The sequence below is a fragment of the Diadema setosum genome, chromosome 6 (assembly GCF_964275005.1).
Source record: "Diadema setosum chromosome 6, eeDiaSeto1, whole genome shotgun sequence".
NCBI lineage: Eukaryota > Metazoa > Echinodermata > Echinoidea > Diadematoida > Diadematidae > Diadema > Diadema setosum.
In genome coordinates this window covers 25,823,368-25,839,792 of record NC_092690.1, presented here as the reverse complement: position 1 = coordinate 25,839,792, position 16,425 = coordinate 25,823,368, and the positions used below count along the sequence as shown (strand labels likewise).

The 16,425-nt window shown below is 41.7% G+C and overlaps 1 protein-coding gene across 1 annotated transcript in view; it reads right to left on the bottom strand.

Annotated features, from left to right (window-relative positions):
• Window positions 1–16,425, bottom strand: part of LOC140229667 (uncharacterized) — a 52,378-nt gene that overhangs the window by 19,515 nt on the left and 16,438 nt on the right. The window contains exons 9-19 of the mRNA XM_072309911.1: window positions 15,350–15,448; window positions 14,042–14,152; window positions 10,194–10,331; window positions 9,342–9,434; window positions 7,746–7,866; window positions 6,993–7,106; window positions 6,192–6,379; window positions 3,860–5,569; window positions 3,170–3,357; window positions 1,567–1,712; window positions 307–440 (exon numbers count right to left, since the gene is read on the bottom strand). Of these exons, the coding sequence (XP_072166012.1) occupies window positions 307–440; window positions 1,567–1,712; window positions 3,170–3,357; window positions 3,860–5,569; window positions 6,192–6,379; window positions 6,993–7,106; window positions 7,746–7,866; window positions 9,342–9,434; window positions 10,194–10,331; window positions 14,042–14,152; window positions 15,350–15,448 (3,042 nt within the window). The remainder of the gene's footprint in view (window positions 1–306; window positions 441–1,566; window positions 1,713–3,169; window positions 3,358–3,859; window positions 5,570–6,191; window positions 6,380–6,992; window positions 7,107–7,745; window positions 7,867–9,341; window positions 9,435–10,193; window positions 10,332–14,041; window positions 14,153–15,349; window positions 15,449–16,425) is intronic.

Genomic DNA, 16,425 nt, shown 5'->3' with positions numbered 1-16,425 from the left:
TCTTTTATATTTCATAGGAGTTTTCTCATTATCTCACAAACAAACACACAAGAGTTGGAAACCTGAAGTCCCATCTAAACCATATCTGTACCATCCCTTTAAAGCCATATGTCCGACTTGTTTATAAGCATTCACCACTTCGTGAGTGGCTACATAAAGAAATCATAACTCAATGCAATATATAATTTAGTACTAAGCCATTCCATTAACTCTGCCAGTATCATCGGCAATCATGTTACATAAAATGTGAACTTTGTTTTGAGCTGGAGGCCCTAAGGGGATAAACATCTAACATGGAAGGCCTACCTGTCCACAGTACAGAAGCCTGCCAGCATTGTTTGGGTCATCATCACCCATCTGACCGCAGAGGCAGCAACGACGGGGGTCAGATATGTTGTCCGGAGAGGTCAAAGGGTCATCCTCATTTGACCTTTTACCTCCTACAGAAGAGATGGCAGATGAGGCAAGCAGTGACATAATCAGCATGTAACAGAGAGACAAAGTTCACTGTAAAAGAACCTGTCCATCTAGAAATAAAAAGTGATACACAGTCTGACCTCTGCTATCCGGCCTCCCTTTATACGAATCTCAGTATTATCCAGATGCGATTCCCCCCCCCCCCCCCAATCTAATAATTATTGGGAAAAGGGGGATTTCTCACTCAAACAAAATTCCTACACAAACTCACATGAATTACATATTATTCCCAACATTGTTTGGCAAAACCCCTTATCCGTATGAGCGCCAGTCCTGACACGTCCGGAGGGGAGAGGTCAGACTGTACACTAATTACGTACTTGTAACAGTTATGCTGATGGTTTGAACTCTGGCAGACCTAGATAAATGCCCATGCATGTTCACTCCTGCTTGCAAAACTGAGGAAATGATATCTGCATCTATGCAAATGAGATAGCTCTGCAGGTCTTGACATCAGCGGTGACCCAGTGACCCAATGGCCCCGGGGCCACTAAATATTGGTGTGGGTCCACCAAATTTATCTTTTTGGTGGCCTAATTGGGAACTGAGATTCAAAATGGATTGTTATTTTTGCTTTTATTTTGGGCCACTACATATCTTTTTCAGGTCATTAAAATTTCACATTTAAAGATTTTAGTGGTCTGGCCAGGCCACCAGACAAAAAAAAAGTTAGTATCGAGCCCTGCTCTGCTGGCATAATAGCATCTTTTGATCAACTCTTCACACTCACAAAGGTAAAAGCTGTGTGTGTTGCTGAAGGAGCTGGTGTGTGATATGACACTATACAAGGTTTTTTTGGTTGTTGCTGATATTTCTTAACAATCAATGCTCATAAAATACATTAAATGCAGGGTTGACTACTACCTAAGGAGATGCATCAAATTTTTCACAAGAAGTATTGCTTGGTAACACTTAGAGTGAGTGACTTTTCTATTAAACTGTGGTCCTTCGCCAGCGAACTTATGAGAACTGCCATCCCTCTTACTTCTCGTCTCATTTCAAATTCCCATAATGTGGCAACAAAAACCATAATTGAATGAAATGCCTTCCCAACATCATCCGTTACTACGGCAACGACCTCCTCCTCACCGATGATGGAGTGCCTCCTCCTAGGCGTCGGTAGCTTCTTGAATGGGGATGGCTGGGCGGTGACCGACGGCTGCAGGGCCCGGTGTCTCCACTGGGCGTACTCGTGGTCCATGTGGGGAGGCTGGATGGCCTCGGGAAGCATACCCCTACAGGGAGGTTGACAGGTGAGAAGAGAATTGAAAAAGAGAAATATATGGATAAAAGGAAAAATATATGAATAAAAGGAGAAATATATGGATGAAAGGAGAAATATATGAATAAATGAGAAATATATGGATATAAGGAGAAATATATGGATAAAAGGAGAAATACATGGATGAAAGGAGAAATATATTGATAAAAGGAAAAATATATGGATAAAAGGAAAAATATATGGATAACAGATATATGGATATATTTGAAGAGAGGCAGGGAGATGGGTAAACAGGTGACATGATAGTGAGACCGGTGGGGGGGGGGGGGGGGGGACAAATGAAGGGAACCAAGATTAAGAGAAGCACTGCTTGTACTCAATTATTCAAAATTTGTTGGCCATACAAGTAGTTCTGCCCAGACATATTCATGACATATCCAATGACTTCCCTGAAAAGGTCGTCTAATGGATACTCCAGGAGACAATGTAACCCACTAGGATGAAAAACCCGTAAAGATATACATAACACAAAGCAATTCTGACATGGAGGTAATTGAAGATACCTGATGTAGCGAGGGGTGGAAGTGGAAGAAGATCTGCAGAGTACAAAACTTGTGTGAAGTTGGCCAAAGAACAGCACAGTAAGGTAAACTGAACTTGCTTGACCTAGAGATATACTATATGATCGTCATGTTTCTTCCTACAGGTTTAATGCAATGACCAAACGCATGAAATAGCTAATTTATTTGGCATTCTAACTCTTATCTATTCAACGTGCTACAAGTCTAAGTGACAAGGAATAAAAATGTGGCACAACTACAATAAGAATGCTGTTTCCGCTCCTTCACTGCTATGTCAAAAATTTGTCAGATTATATTGCATAAAAAAGAACAAGTGATGCTGTTGTGAGTAAAGTGAAGTTAGTTAATGGCAATGCATGGTAGGGCACATGACTGTGTCTATTGTTCAGCTCAAGTGCTACAAGAGGATGATGTGACAACTGGAATATGAAAAAAAGATGATCTGGATGATTTTTTTTTTTTTTAGGTGGGATCTAATAGGGTGCCAAAAAAGGATAAAATAATGTATAAAAATATATGATGAAGATTTACAAGACATATTTAGTGATTTAGTTATGTACAATCCAAGGGCATCAGTAAAGGTTAGCATAGATTTAGATGGCAGGGACCTTTAAAGGTAAAATGTGTATAAAAGCTGGAAGAGTCATTGTTAAAGGGAAAATAGCAGCAAGGGCACACCACAATCAGTCAACATACATTATGTTGACATCTAAGACAGGTGTTAAACTGGTGTCAAGTTCACTTTACCATCTGAAGGATTCTTTTCTCTCCCACATTAATTAATAGATAATTATATTGGATTAGAAAGCATCATCTTTGCAGCAAAGATAAATATAGCTATGATTTAGTTTCAGCGTCAGAAGAAAACTTGTTGGCACGGCAAACTCACTCTGGATACCTCTCCTCCTTCTTCCACATGGGGGAGCCCTCCACATCAAACCAGGGGAACATCTGCACCATGATTTTGACAAACACCCCCCTTGCCACTGAATTGGAGCGCCGCAGGCCGGGCGTCTGTTCCGTCTCCTTGTTGACGGCGGTTTGGAAGATGGCCATGCAGTCCTGGCAGAACTCGTCCTGGGGGGATTAAAACAATATTTGGTATGCATCACAATTTTGAGTATCATACAGATGTATGTCATAAACTGGTGATGTGGATACTAATCAAATGATTGGCTGACAGTAATCATGTGACCAGTCTTTCATTTTGCCTAAGTTTTTACTCATGACCAGTAATAATGACCAATACCAACAACTGCTCAGAGGTAGCATTGCTCAAATATGTGACCGTAATCATACTCACTGATGTCACAATTGCAAACTTTAGCGGTGCACACACAAGCCTGCCAGTAACTTGCACCAACAGTTGGTAAATGCTACAGGGGCTATGATAAGACATTGTTAACAACAGAAAAATGCAGAAATCTGGCTTGCTTCACCAAATTCCTCCTTTAGATATGAGAATAAGAATTTAACCATGGGTTCCATGATATCATAACATTTTTGTGATAATTTCATACCAAGATCAGATGAAACATGCTCACAAGATAGAAGGAGAAAGTTCAGGAAATGCACATACCACACCAAAGTAGTGGCCAGCCATTATCTTTGCCTTCACTTGTTGAAGGCTGCTAGGTCTCTTGGCATCGTCGTCATCTTTCTTTTTGGCGTCAGCATCGGATGTCTTAGCAACCTGCAGCAGGGGAACCATCGCTCTCTCATCTGCAGATCTGGCATCCACGACTACCGTTACTGCTTCAGGGGCTGCATCATCCTGCCCTGTGGTGTGGTCACCTGAGAAGGGGGATTCGGTCTTTGTGCCGGGTTTGGCTGTCGTTGCAATTGCAGCGTCAGGTGTGGCCTTTCCCCCCTGCAGAAATGACATGTGCATTGGTTTCACGCTGGACTCTGAGTGGTCTGTCATCGACGGAGCTGTTCTGTGAGGTTCGTCAGCCACAGCCCCCTCTGTTTCCATGACTGCAGCGCACTCTCTGTCGCTATCCACTTCCATCTTCACTTCTGCACTATCTTCGCCAGCGAGGTGGATGTCCATTTCTTCTGCGGCTGAGTCGACGTCGCTGCCAACGTCGGCTCCTGCACTTCTGTCCTCGCAGTGATTTGGAGATTGAGGTTTCTTGTCAAGTGCACTCAAAGCAATGTCCCGATTTTCCCCGCTTGCTGCTACAGTACTGTCTTGGGTAGCACTCGAGAGAGCGTCTACATCATTTTTCTGACCCCTTTCTCCCTCAGCAATGGGGTCACAGGCACTTTGGTCACTCTCTGAAGCAGGCTCCATACTGGTTGTCAGGATTTCCGCTGTATTTGATGAATGACCAGCTGTAATGGTCAACACATTGTCTTTGGTCGCCCTAGATTCACTGTTCTCACTGGTTGCACATGGAATGGCTTCTTCAGCTGGAATAATTTCACTGTCAGAGGCAAGATTGGAAGACAAATATTGCTCAGAAGTTCTCTCAATATGAGGACTAGCCTTGTTGTCATGACCCTCTCCAATGGGCACTGTACTACTGCAAGAATCATGAGGTTTGGACAAAGGGCTCGTTGACCGCACAGTGGAAGAACGATCAACATCCAACATTACAGGAGTCCTTAACGCATCATCTGGTCCAACCTCTGATTTCACAGAGCTCTCTCTACTCTGGTCATCAACGGGTGAGGGTATTGCACTTCGATCTGTAATGTCCATGCTTTCGTCGAGGGACACTGCAGTCTCTTTTGAGCACATTTCTGAAGAATCACCCTTGGAACCTCTTTGCCTTGACAGCTCAGCCATTTCTCCGGTAACTTCTCCTCCTGTCCTTGCAATCTCATCACTTGTAATTTCATGGTCTCTATTGGTTATTCTTTCTAGAGAATCTTCCTGGACTCTGACACCATCCTTTGCTGTATCACCAACATCATCAGCTGCTACCCTACTTGCATCTTCGCCGGATTCCTGTTGCTTGGACTCGGTGTCTTCACCTCCAGCATCATCCTTTCTTGCCGTTTCCACAGCGACAGCGCTACTTCTCTGCTGCCTCCGCCGTCGCAGCACCCGCCTCACGGTCCGCCCCCTCCGGAAGGAGTACGTCTCTTCGACGTCGTCCTGCGTGGAAGATCCTGCGCCGTCCGTCTCTGTGGCCCTGGAGCTGTCCGGTGTGGGGGTCTCCCTCTGCGAGGATGATGCATCACTGGGGGCCGGTGACGATGCGTTGTCACGGGAGTCCTGGGTGGTTGCCGGGGACGATCTATTCGAGTCGCCAGGCTGCACTTTTCGTAGGTATTTGAACTGCAAGAAATGGAACAGAGCGAGAGCGTGATATGATCTGATGAGATGACGTCTACATCGAGACAGCAGGCTAGATAAAACACTGAGTGACTCTGACAGTTCCTGGTTAAACATGCACATAGAGCTGCAGTTGTAATTCTGCAACACTTCATTTCAGCTTGACCGTGGACCGTCGCACATGCAAGTACTGTAAAACCAGAAATGTTTTTGTACATCTAAATTCTGCGCATTTCTCGAGAGCCTACATTCGTGTAATCAAAATGCACGCAAAAGTTCCTGTCTACATTATATGTATTGAACGCCAGTGGAAGCTCCCAACAATTTCACGCCGCAAAAAAAGCCATCAGCTCCAATTTTAGAAAATTTCATGCATGATGCTGCAGAAACATCTTGCTTTACAGGGATGTGTTGTTCTGCTGCCTGCTATGGAGATCATCATTGTTAACAATCAGCAAGAATAATTTTGGAAGTTTTGAATAATGTATTGCTAATCCTTGTTGAGTGTGTTAATCCAACCACAGACTTCATGCAAACGACAAGACACCACAGGGCTTTCATTCAAATCAAACATGCAACAAAAGTGAAAGAGGGCAGGTGGGGGGGGGGGGGTATTTCTTCTAACCTTTTTATTGGGCCAGAAGAGATGGCCGGCGCTCTTGCAGTTGTTGAGGGCATTCAGGACGTTGAGGAAACCAGCGTGGAGCTCCTCGTTCACCTCGTGCTTCCAGCGAGTCTGCCTGTTGCGACCGCAGATGGGGCAGAGATAGGGAACGGAGTCCGGCAGCTCAGTCAGGATGCGGTACTGGTCATCTGTCAAAGAACAGGAAGAAGACTTCATGTCATTTAAGATCGTAGAGCACCACACCTGGGACCCGTTTAATAAAACTAAGGCAACTTTTACAATGGAATTATAACTACAACAGCAACACTATTCCATAGCCATAATGCTAAGAAAGCACTGATGGTTAAAATCAATTGCAGAGCTATCATTACTATAAAGTTACCACAGATGTTTTTTCTTTTTTTTTTTCGAAGATGACTGTTGTTGCCCACTTAATGAGAGGGACAAAGAAATCGAATACTGAAAAAGATGTTTGTTCGTTTATTTTTTATGTTTGGGTGGTGGTCCTGAAGCCTTTGTGTTCAATGCATTTACACAGATACAGGGAATAATATATCTGGTGTTGCATCACACTTTGCTATGCATTTTGGTATGACTGCTGCAAAAAAGAAGACATTTGTGTTTTTTGTGGGTTTTTTTTTTTGCAATTGCATTGCATAAAATTGTACATCATTTCGTTCAATATATATGTCCAACTACAATCGCTATTCAACTCTGAGAAGGGAATTTGCTCCCTAAGATAAATTTCAAAATAAAACCAAGTTGAGTTACAAAGACAGGTAATGCTTGTACTCCCACTACCTGACAGGTTCTCGCATTTGGCGTGGACCCATCTGTCGCAGTCAGAACACTGCATCATTTTGGACTCAAAGTCGTCGTCCTCATAGCACTTCTTGCACACTGGACAGTAGTTGCCTGGATTGGCAAGACATAGGAAAGGGGAAAAAATGTATTTAGGATGAAAAATGACAATGTATACAGATAACTGATGTTGCAAATGTCTGAAACTATGATGTTCACTAAATATGTTTCTACATGTTTGATTACATTGCTAATTAAATTTTGTTTGCCAGTTTGCAACCCTGAAAATAAAGATTCCTTTCATAAGTGTAATTTTGTCGAGGTGGGTAATTCAGACCTTTCCTCAGAATACGAAACTGAAAACTTCTCTATAATATAAATTTCCAGTGAAGTCATGTACACGTAGACTCCTTCAAATTTTGTTATTCTCGATACCAAAGCGTAGTGTATTCTGAGATGACATTGGGTTAGTTTGTAATTCTTTTTTTTTTTTCTTAACTCTGAGGTGTATTGCCATCAGATTGTCATACATTATGTTGGGAAACTTTATTCTTCTGCCATACAAAATTTTGTGACGTTTGCAAGTGGGCTGTAGAAACGTTTGAGTTACTTTTGACTTTTGACATTTGAAAATGAATTTCAGTTTTTTGTTTTTTTTTGGTCATTAGTTTGTTTTATTCATATATAGTTTTCATTTTCTTGGTGCATTTCTTTTTTCTTTTGCATGGCCAGAGATAAACTTCAGATGTTCACCTTTCTCGAAGAGTTTTCCACACTCCTGGCAGTGGGAGAAGTCATGCATCCACTGAGACTTGGAGTCGGGGCCCGGAGTGGTGGCGCCGCAGCTCTTACACTTGACGCAGCGAGAGCACACCTGAGACAGGGAGAGGGACGGATAGAAACAAAAATAGCAGGTCTCTCAATTTCATGTCGGCTTGCAGAGAGGTAGCATATGCTGGAGCGATGGCAGGCTCAGCCGAGGATATGAATATGCTTTCTAGGATTAGGGTTAGAGTTTACTCAGTTTAGGATTAGGGTTAGGGTTAGAGTTTAACGTTAATCTCGGTGTCCTAGGGTAATAAACTGAATAAAATCTAACCCCAATTCTAAGCATAATAGTTATATCCTTGGTTCAGGATCGCTCCAACATAACGTCGCTGGGGTAACAAGAACTTGTATTTGCAATTTTGGTGAAAATGACTTTTTTTGATTAATGGTCAGTTAATCAGTGAAGTGATGTCCTGTCCAAATCCTAGATATCTTACCCCAAAAATGAAGCCACCACAGCATGTCAAATTAATGTCTATCCCATTGGATACAGAGCTTTGGCTGTCATGTTTTTTGCTCTCCTGAACATTTGACATTTTGTGGATACGAGGTCTTGTCTCCCCAGCGATGATAAGCTACCTTGCAGAGAGTACTTCCACAAGACCATGGCGGCTCTCTGCACTTCAAGGACAAGTTCACCCTCATAGACATGTGGGTTGAGTGAATGCAGCAATATTAGTAGAACACATCAGTGAGAGTTTGAGCAAAATTGGACAATCCATTAAAAAGTTATGAATTTTTGAAGTTTCTGCTCAGTCACGGCTGGATGAAAAGACTACTTTAGCTTGTGATGTCACATGAGTACAACTATATAAAGAAAGAATAAAGAAAATTCAACATATTTCCATTTTTCTCGTATAACAAAAGAACACTCGACTTCTCTCTTTCAGAAGGCAAGGGGAATAATACTACCCTTAACATACTGCAGTAGCAAGTCGAAGAAATGTGCACTTTATTCAAAAAGTAATGTTTTGTGAAATTCTCTTTTTATTTTCCTTATATCGTTGTACGCATATGACATCATACACTGTAGTAATCTTCTCATCCAGCAGTGACTGCGCAGATACTTAAAATATTCGTAACTTTTGAACGGATTGTCCAATTTTCCTCAAACTTTCACTGATGTGTTCTACTAATATTGCTGCATTCTCTCAATCCTTATGTATATGAAGGTGGACTTGTCCTTTAATAGCGACTGGAAACATTATATGATACAAATCAGTGATCTACGACAATGCATACAAATTTGACATCCCAAACCCTCACATTTTGGTCTGGATGACATTTTTATTGTTCAATCTGTTACTGCTCTGCTCATACATTACAAAGCAGGAGAACAACTTCTTTATATTGCAACGGATTCTTCTCGAGAGCCCATAAAAGCAAAGACTACGCTGTAACTGTTTCACCAAGGGGCCAAGATTATTTGCTGAGGGGCAAGTGTGCCACAAAGACTGCACATTCCTGCCATTCTGAACAAGATGCCTGGAGTAGGAATGGAACGGAAGGCGTGTCACTCACCCAGATTTTCCTCTTCTTGGAAGGTTTGGTGGGATAGTTTGGTCCCAGGCATTCGGCGTGATAGCTGCTGTGGCATTTGTGGCAAGTCAAGAGCTGCAAGTGTCAGGGGCAAAAAAACAACAACAATAACAATTAATAATCAGCATGTGATAAGACTACGTCACATACAGACCTACAGATTACAACTGTAGGTGACAATTTACACTGTGCCACCTTGGTCCAGTATGACACACATGGGAGTAGTAGTTTCTGGAGTGAAAATTAGCTCTTTCCAAAGCTGCTCTCTACGTTCCTGCACTAAGAATACAGGGAAACCTCATTATAATCAGGTTGTCAGGATCACACTGATTTTAGTTCACTGAACCAAGTACCTCATTGGAAACATACTAAAAAGCAGACCAGCTAAATACATTCCTGGAAAATCAGGAATATCAAATTCACCTTCTTGAAAGTGATATATCTTTGTAGGGCAGCTCATTACATCACGGTTTCCCTGTCCAAACTTTTACAACTTCTACTATCAAACAGCAGGATAGATGTATACGGAGATACAGTTTAATACTCGTTATAATGAAGTCCCGGGGACCAGTGATTTTCTTTTGTTATAAATATCGAAATTTTGTTATAACCACACAGCATAGTGTATTTTGTTATAACCAAACAGCATAGTGTATAAACGTATATAGATGATAATTTTGGGACCTGCAGTTTGATTTCGTTGCAGCAGGAATTTCGATATAACCGTGTTCATTATAAGGGGAGTGCACTGTGACAAAGTAGGAAGAAACTACCTAAAGCATATCAGTGGTGTGAATATCATGTAAATAGAATTGGAAATAGCAATCCACCCACCTTGTCCTGATGGTCGCAAACGTGACAGAAGCGGCAGTTACGGCAGCACCAGTTCTCCTTCTCATCTGGCAGAGGGCGCTCTTCCTCTTCCAGACAGAATTCGTGGTACGGCTCACAGCACACATTGCAGTATATGAGCTGCAAGAGAGGAGAGAAATAATGGAAAGTACTCGCTTGATCTTTCTGGTGACAACTGATTTTGCAGAGGAAGATAAAAATGCCACACTGAGCAAATGAACGGACGCCTTTATTGGATGAGCAAGGGAACACCTCTGTAGAAGAATATCACTGCAATTATCATTACTTGAATGTGTGACTTTTGGTAAGAGACCCGCGGGTCTAGCGCTCACCTGAGTATCGCAAGTTCACCTTTCACGCAGTCACTAATCTAAATTATTCACAGCTCTACCAAAATTTGACCAGGCATTCTCAAGTAGAAGATGAAAATGTACAATAAGGGCCCAAATTTTTAAAGATTCCTTAATTATTGAGGATTGGGGCCCCCTGGGGCCCTCTGGGTGGGGGCATGGTGCCCATTTTGATAAATTTAGATCCTGATCCCCTAGGGATGCTACCTGCCAAGTTTGACGAAAATCCGTCATGAGGTTTTCAGGAAGAAGATGAAAATGTACAATTCAGGCCCCCATTTGGACCTTCCCAACCACCCCCCCCCCCCCCACCCCTGCCCCCAAGAGGGGCACCCCTGGATCTCCTATGAACAAACTCAAAACTACAGTCATTAATGTACTCACTCATAGTATTATCTTAGCTCTGTAACTTCTGATTCTAGAGAAGATTTTTAAAGATTCCTTCATTTAGGGGGTTTGGGCCCCAATGGGGGCCCCCTGGGTGGGGCATGGTGCCCATTTTAACAAATTGAGATCCTAACCCCTTAGGGATGCTACCTGCCAAGTTTGGTGAAAATGGGTCATGGGGTTCTAAAGAAGAAGATAACTAGAAATGTCGCTATGGCGACTGATGCCTCCGCCATAATGCATGATTCTCCCAATAGGCGTATAGTACAATGTCTTCACAATGTGTGATCCATGACAGTTTCACATAACTGCCAAATATTGAAATGACATGTTTGTCAGAAATGTCTTGAACTGGGTTTGCTATAATTTTTTAAGAGTGCAGGTACACATATTTGGGGAATTTTGGGGAAGTTTATGCATTGAGTAATTTCCAAGGTATGAAGAAAGAGTGTGATGATGGTACAAAATAGATTTTTCTTTGTGTGTGTGTGTTTTTTTTTTGTCTTTTTTTTTTTTTTTTGGGGGGGGGGGGGGCATTGAAACCTGGCCTTTGACCCTTAACCTTTGACCTTCTGGCTGGAAATTTCCCGGAGAATCTCCATTAGGTAATGCATGTATTAAGTTTTGAAACTAATAATACAAGCATTGAATATACTAGTATATGAGGGAAATAGTAAAATTTTGAGGAGTTGACCTTGACCTTTGACCCCTGACTATTGACCCATGACCCCTAAATTCCCTGCCAGACAGTACATGCACATGTGCCAAATTCCACGAAGATACATTGAACCATTTGCAAGAAAAGTGATATTGCAACATTTTCACCTAACCTTTGAACTTTTGACCTTTGACCTTATGACATGAAACTCTCTCTGGAGAATCTTTACTCAGTAGTACATGTCCACACCAAGTTTCAAGAAAATACCTTTGGGCATTGCATAGATATGGGGGAAATTGCAACATTTGTAGCATTTGACCTTGACCTTTTGACCTTTGACCTCTTGCCAATGTCACTAAAATCTACTCAACTAATTGTCCCATCATACATCATCCTTGGACCAAGTTTGGTGAAAGCTGCTTCATCCAGTTTTGAGTTATCACGTAAACAGATAAATTTTAGGATTTGACCTTGATCTTTGACCTTTGACCTCTGTCCGATTTCACTGAAAAACAAATCAAGTGATTGTCCCATCATACATCATCCTCCAACAAAGTTTGGTGAAATTTGCTCCATCCAGTCTTGAGTTATCGCGTAAACGGATACAATTTCTTGATTTGACCTTGACCTTTGACCTTTGACCTTTAGCCGATTTCACCCAAAATCTAATCAAATAATTGCCCCATCATACTTCATACTTGGACCAAGTTTGGTAAAATTCCAGTAAACATTACTCAAGTTATCGCGTAAACGAAAGCGGACGGACGTACGGACGGACGGACAACCCGAAAACATAATGCCTCCGGCACCACTTCGTGGCGGAGGCATAAAAATGTACAATTTAGGCCCCATTAGGACCCCTCCTCACCCCCCTCCCCTGGGTCCCAAGGGGGGCACCCCTGATTCTGCCATGAACAAACTTGAAACTACAGTCATCAATGTACTAACTCATAGTATTAACTTAGCTCCATCACTTCTGGTTCTAGAGAAGAACATTTTTAAAGATTCCTTAATTTTGGGAGGTTTTGCCCCCTTGGGGGCCCCCTGGGTGGGGCATGGTGCCCATTTTCACAAATTGAGTTCCTAACCCCCTAGGGATGCTTCCTGCCAAGTTTGGTGAAAATGGGTCATGGGGTTCTCAAGAAGAAGATAAAAATGTACAATTTAGGCCCCATTAGAACCCCTCCCCCCCCCCCCCCTCCCCTGGGTCCCAAGGGGGGCACCCCTGATCCTGCCATGAACAAACTTGAAACTACAGTCATCAATGTACTAACTCATAGTATTAACTTAGCTCTATCACTTCTGGTTCTAGAGAAGAAGATTTTTACAGATTCCTTAATTTGGGGGGGGGGGGTTTGGGGCCCCCTGGGGGCCCCCTGGGTGGGGCATGGTGCCCATTTTAAAAAAATTGAGTTCCTAACCCCCTAGGGATGGTACCTGCTAAGTTTGATGAAAATCAAAGAGCATTTGGCTCAGGTGAGCTAAAAATTTGATGATCTCCTCTTGTATCATCTTAATATTGCTTACTTTTTCTGGGTAGCTATATTTCCATCAAGCTATTTAGTTACGCTTTTCCTGCTTGATATGAAGAGTTTGTTTGCAAAAACAGATAAGTCCATATTTGCCAAATGGAGATATTTGCGATTAAGGTAAAGAAAAATAAAGAGAATAATAAGAAAATTTTTGCTTCTTTTGACCATAACTTCAAAAATGTACTTTTATATGTAATGACCAATATATCATTTCAAAGGTATTATTTTGTACTTTATGACAGAGACCGTAATTCAAAATCTTCAAAAATGGACTTATCGGTTTTTGCAAACAAACTCTTCATATGTTCACTGTTGCTTTGAAAGCAAACCATTCTATTTTGGGGCCACACACGTTCAGTGTATCTGTATACATTCACAATCTTCAATCAATCGTTGAATTGATGGGAAGTGCATTAGAACCAAGTCAAGCACACGACGAAACTGTATTAGGGCAACTACCCCTTGGCTAAATACTGGTTTGTGATAGGGTTAGAGTAAAGATTAGAGATAAGGGTTACATACCTGCCAACATTTCAAGATGAAATATCTTACTCGTGGATTGCAAAAATCTTATTTTACATGCAAACTGAAGTTAAAAATCTTACTTTTGGTCAAATCTTCAGAAAATACACATGAAAGGTATCTCTAAATATTTTTTAAAAATCTGATTTCTCTGACAGAAAATCTGATTTTGCTATTTTTAACGTAAAAAATCTTACTGAATCTGATAAAATCTTACTAGTTGGCAAGTATGGGGTTAGGGTTAGGTTAGGGTTAGGTAAGGGTAAGAGTTTGGGTTTGGGTTAGGATTAGGTTCAGGATTAGGATTAGGGTTACAGTCAGGGCAGGGTCAGGGGTAATTTCCAGGGGGTAACTGCCCTAGACCCAACAAAACTGCTTTACCTCGTGCTTCCCGCTACTGCTGCACAAGTAGCATATAGTGCGAGGCACCATGGGCTCCGAAGAAATGATCGCCATGCCGCGCTTCCAGGCAATGTCCATGTCGTAATCATCCTAGAGGAGATGGCCGAAACACATCACATTCAAGATCCATATATTGAGTGAAGAGATCAGTGTTCACAATAATTACAGTCTCAGAAAAGTAATGCATGAATAGAGATAACGTATATGACACAGATTTCACCGCGCTTTACTTTTATAATGTCAGTTGACCAATATTTGCAAAATTTACAACTTACGTATTTAAAGAAAATATTGTCTTCCATAACAGATATGATATGTATATTCTCATCTTGATGGGATCACTGACTTTCTCGCTTGAAAATGGAGAATGCCTCTTTATCTTTCGGTCACAGTGGTAAGTTTCCTTGAAAATGATCACTTGTAAAATTGTTTTTCATGTCTCCATTCAAAAAATATATGGCATTTACAGTACCACAAATCGCTCTTGAGAAATGGACAGGTAGAGTTTCTTTTCCTTTCATTTTCTGTGTACTCATCTGCTGCGGTGCAGGCTCTAGAGTAGCTTGACCAACTTTGCATACCACTGTCACTATTTGATGCATTCATCTGCTTATTCTAGAGGTGCTAAAGTAGAAATGAACTCGCACGAAAACGTAGCATCTGGAGTCCAACGCATATTCAGCAGTACATGGATCAATTCTGTCTGCAGAGAGCTTGTTGATACACTCAGGAACATACACATACAGTGTATACAAATTTTCTTTTACAATACCAAAATCACACTATTCATGCAATAACTAGCACACATCTATAATCGTTGTCTTATAACAGCTACATATATCCAACTGCTTCAAAAACAAGAGTTGCCCTCTCTAAGAAGCAGGTATGTCAAGCAATTCTTCACTTTTCTTCACATTACTCACCTAGGGAAGACTGGTTTAAGCACCTTACAAAACTTCCATTAAAAAGGCAAACAAAACAAAACATCAATAAGTACTGTATACGCCGAATATTTTGCGAGGTTATTATTTTCGCGAATTTCGTGAGTCAGCTGCTATTCGCAAAATTAAAAACATGCGAAAATATCGACCCTAATGCCGATATGAATGTGACGTACGTGTATACACTTCTCCGTTCAGTACAGGACTCCACAATACGCGAAATTGTCGAGAAGTCCCGATTCGCAAAAACTTAGACTTGTGAAATACATGGCGTATACAGTACATGTTTCTCTGAAACAAGCCACACTCCATGGTTACAGGGTGTACAAACAAAAGACAAACTCACTTTGAAATCTGTCTTGATGAGATGTTTGCCAGGGAGCTTCTTGGAAAATTTGATGGTTCGCAGGACGTTTGAACTCCCCTCCGCCTTCTCAGTCTTATCCTGTAGATGGGAAGGACACAAAGTAATTGTTAACAAGTTCTAGTTTCACGTCCCGTCGTATGTACTCACATGCCATCACATTTCCAGCATATGATATCAACTGGGGGCTGGAACGAACTTTACAGTTCTCCTGTAGACGGACTTACAAGGTGTCAAGATGATTTAAGGCAAAATCAGGACTTTCCCCCTCCAAAGCCATACTGTGGATGCTCACTGAGTCTCTCCCCCCCCCCCCCCCCATTCCCGGGAGGCAAGTTACGTCAGGGGGACAAAGTTTGGAGGGGAAAGTGATAGCGTCCGGCTGTATTCATCCAATGTGCACCACATGCGCTAAGTCGATTTCAAGTGGCAGGGCTCTTTATAACAAGCCCTTATTACCCCCGAAGCTCGGGGGAAAGTCGAGATATCAGTGTAGACAGTCAGTCATAACGATATTAAAGATTTCTGGTGACTGTTCCCACAACGCAGGTCCAGTTTGAATGTAGGATGTATAATCGCTTCCTACAATGACATTGTAGTCACAGTCCACCCCAGTGCAGCATACCAACTTTTACAACTTAAGTAGCCAAAACCTCCCCTCTACCCATTCTCCTCTTTCTCTGAGAATTATTAAAGGGGAATGGATTGCAACATACATGTGGATTGAGTGAACACATCAGGGAAACTTGAGGAAAATTTGGTAATCTGTGGAAAAATTATGAATTGTTAAAGTTTTGGTGCAGCCAGCGCAGATGAGAAGGCTATTACAGGTCATGACGTCAAATGATGACCAGAAAATATACAGAGAATTCGAGAACATGTCATCTATGAAAAGTACACATTTCCTTGACTTGTCACTGACATATAAGTTCGTTAAGGGCAATACCATTCCCCCTGCTTTCTGAAAGAGGCGAGTCAAATGCTCTTTAATTACACTAGGAAAATGAAAAAATGTTTAATTTTCTGTACATTTTCTTCGTATAGTTTTTCATACATGT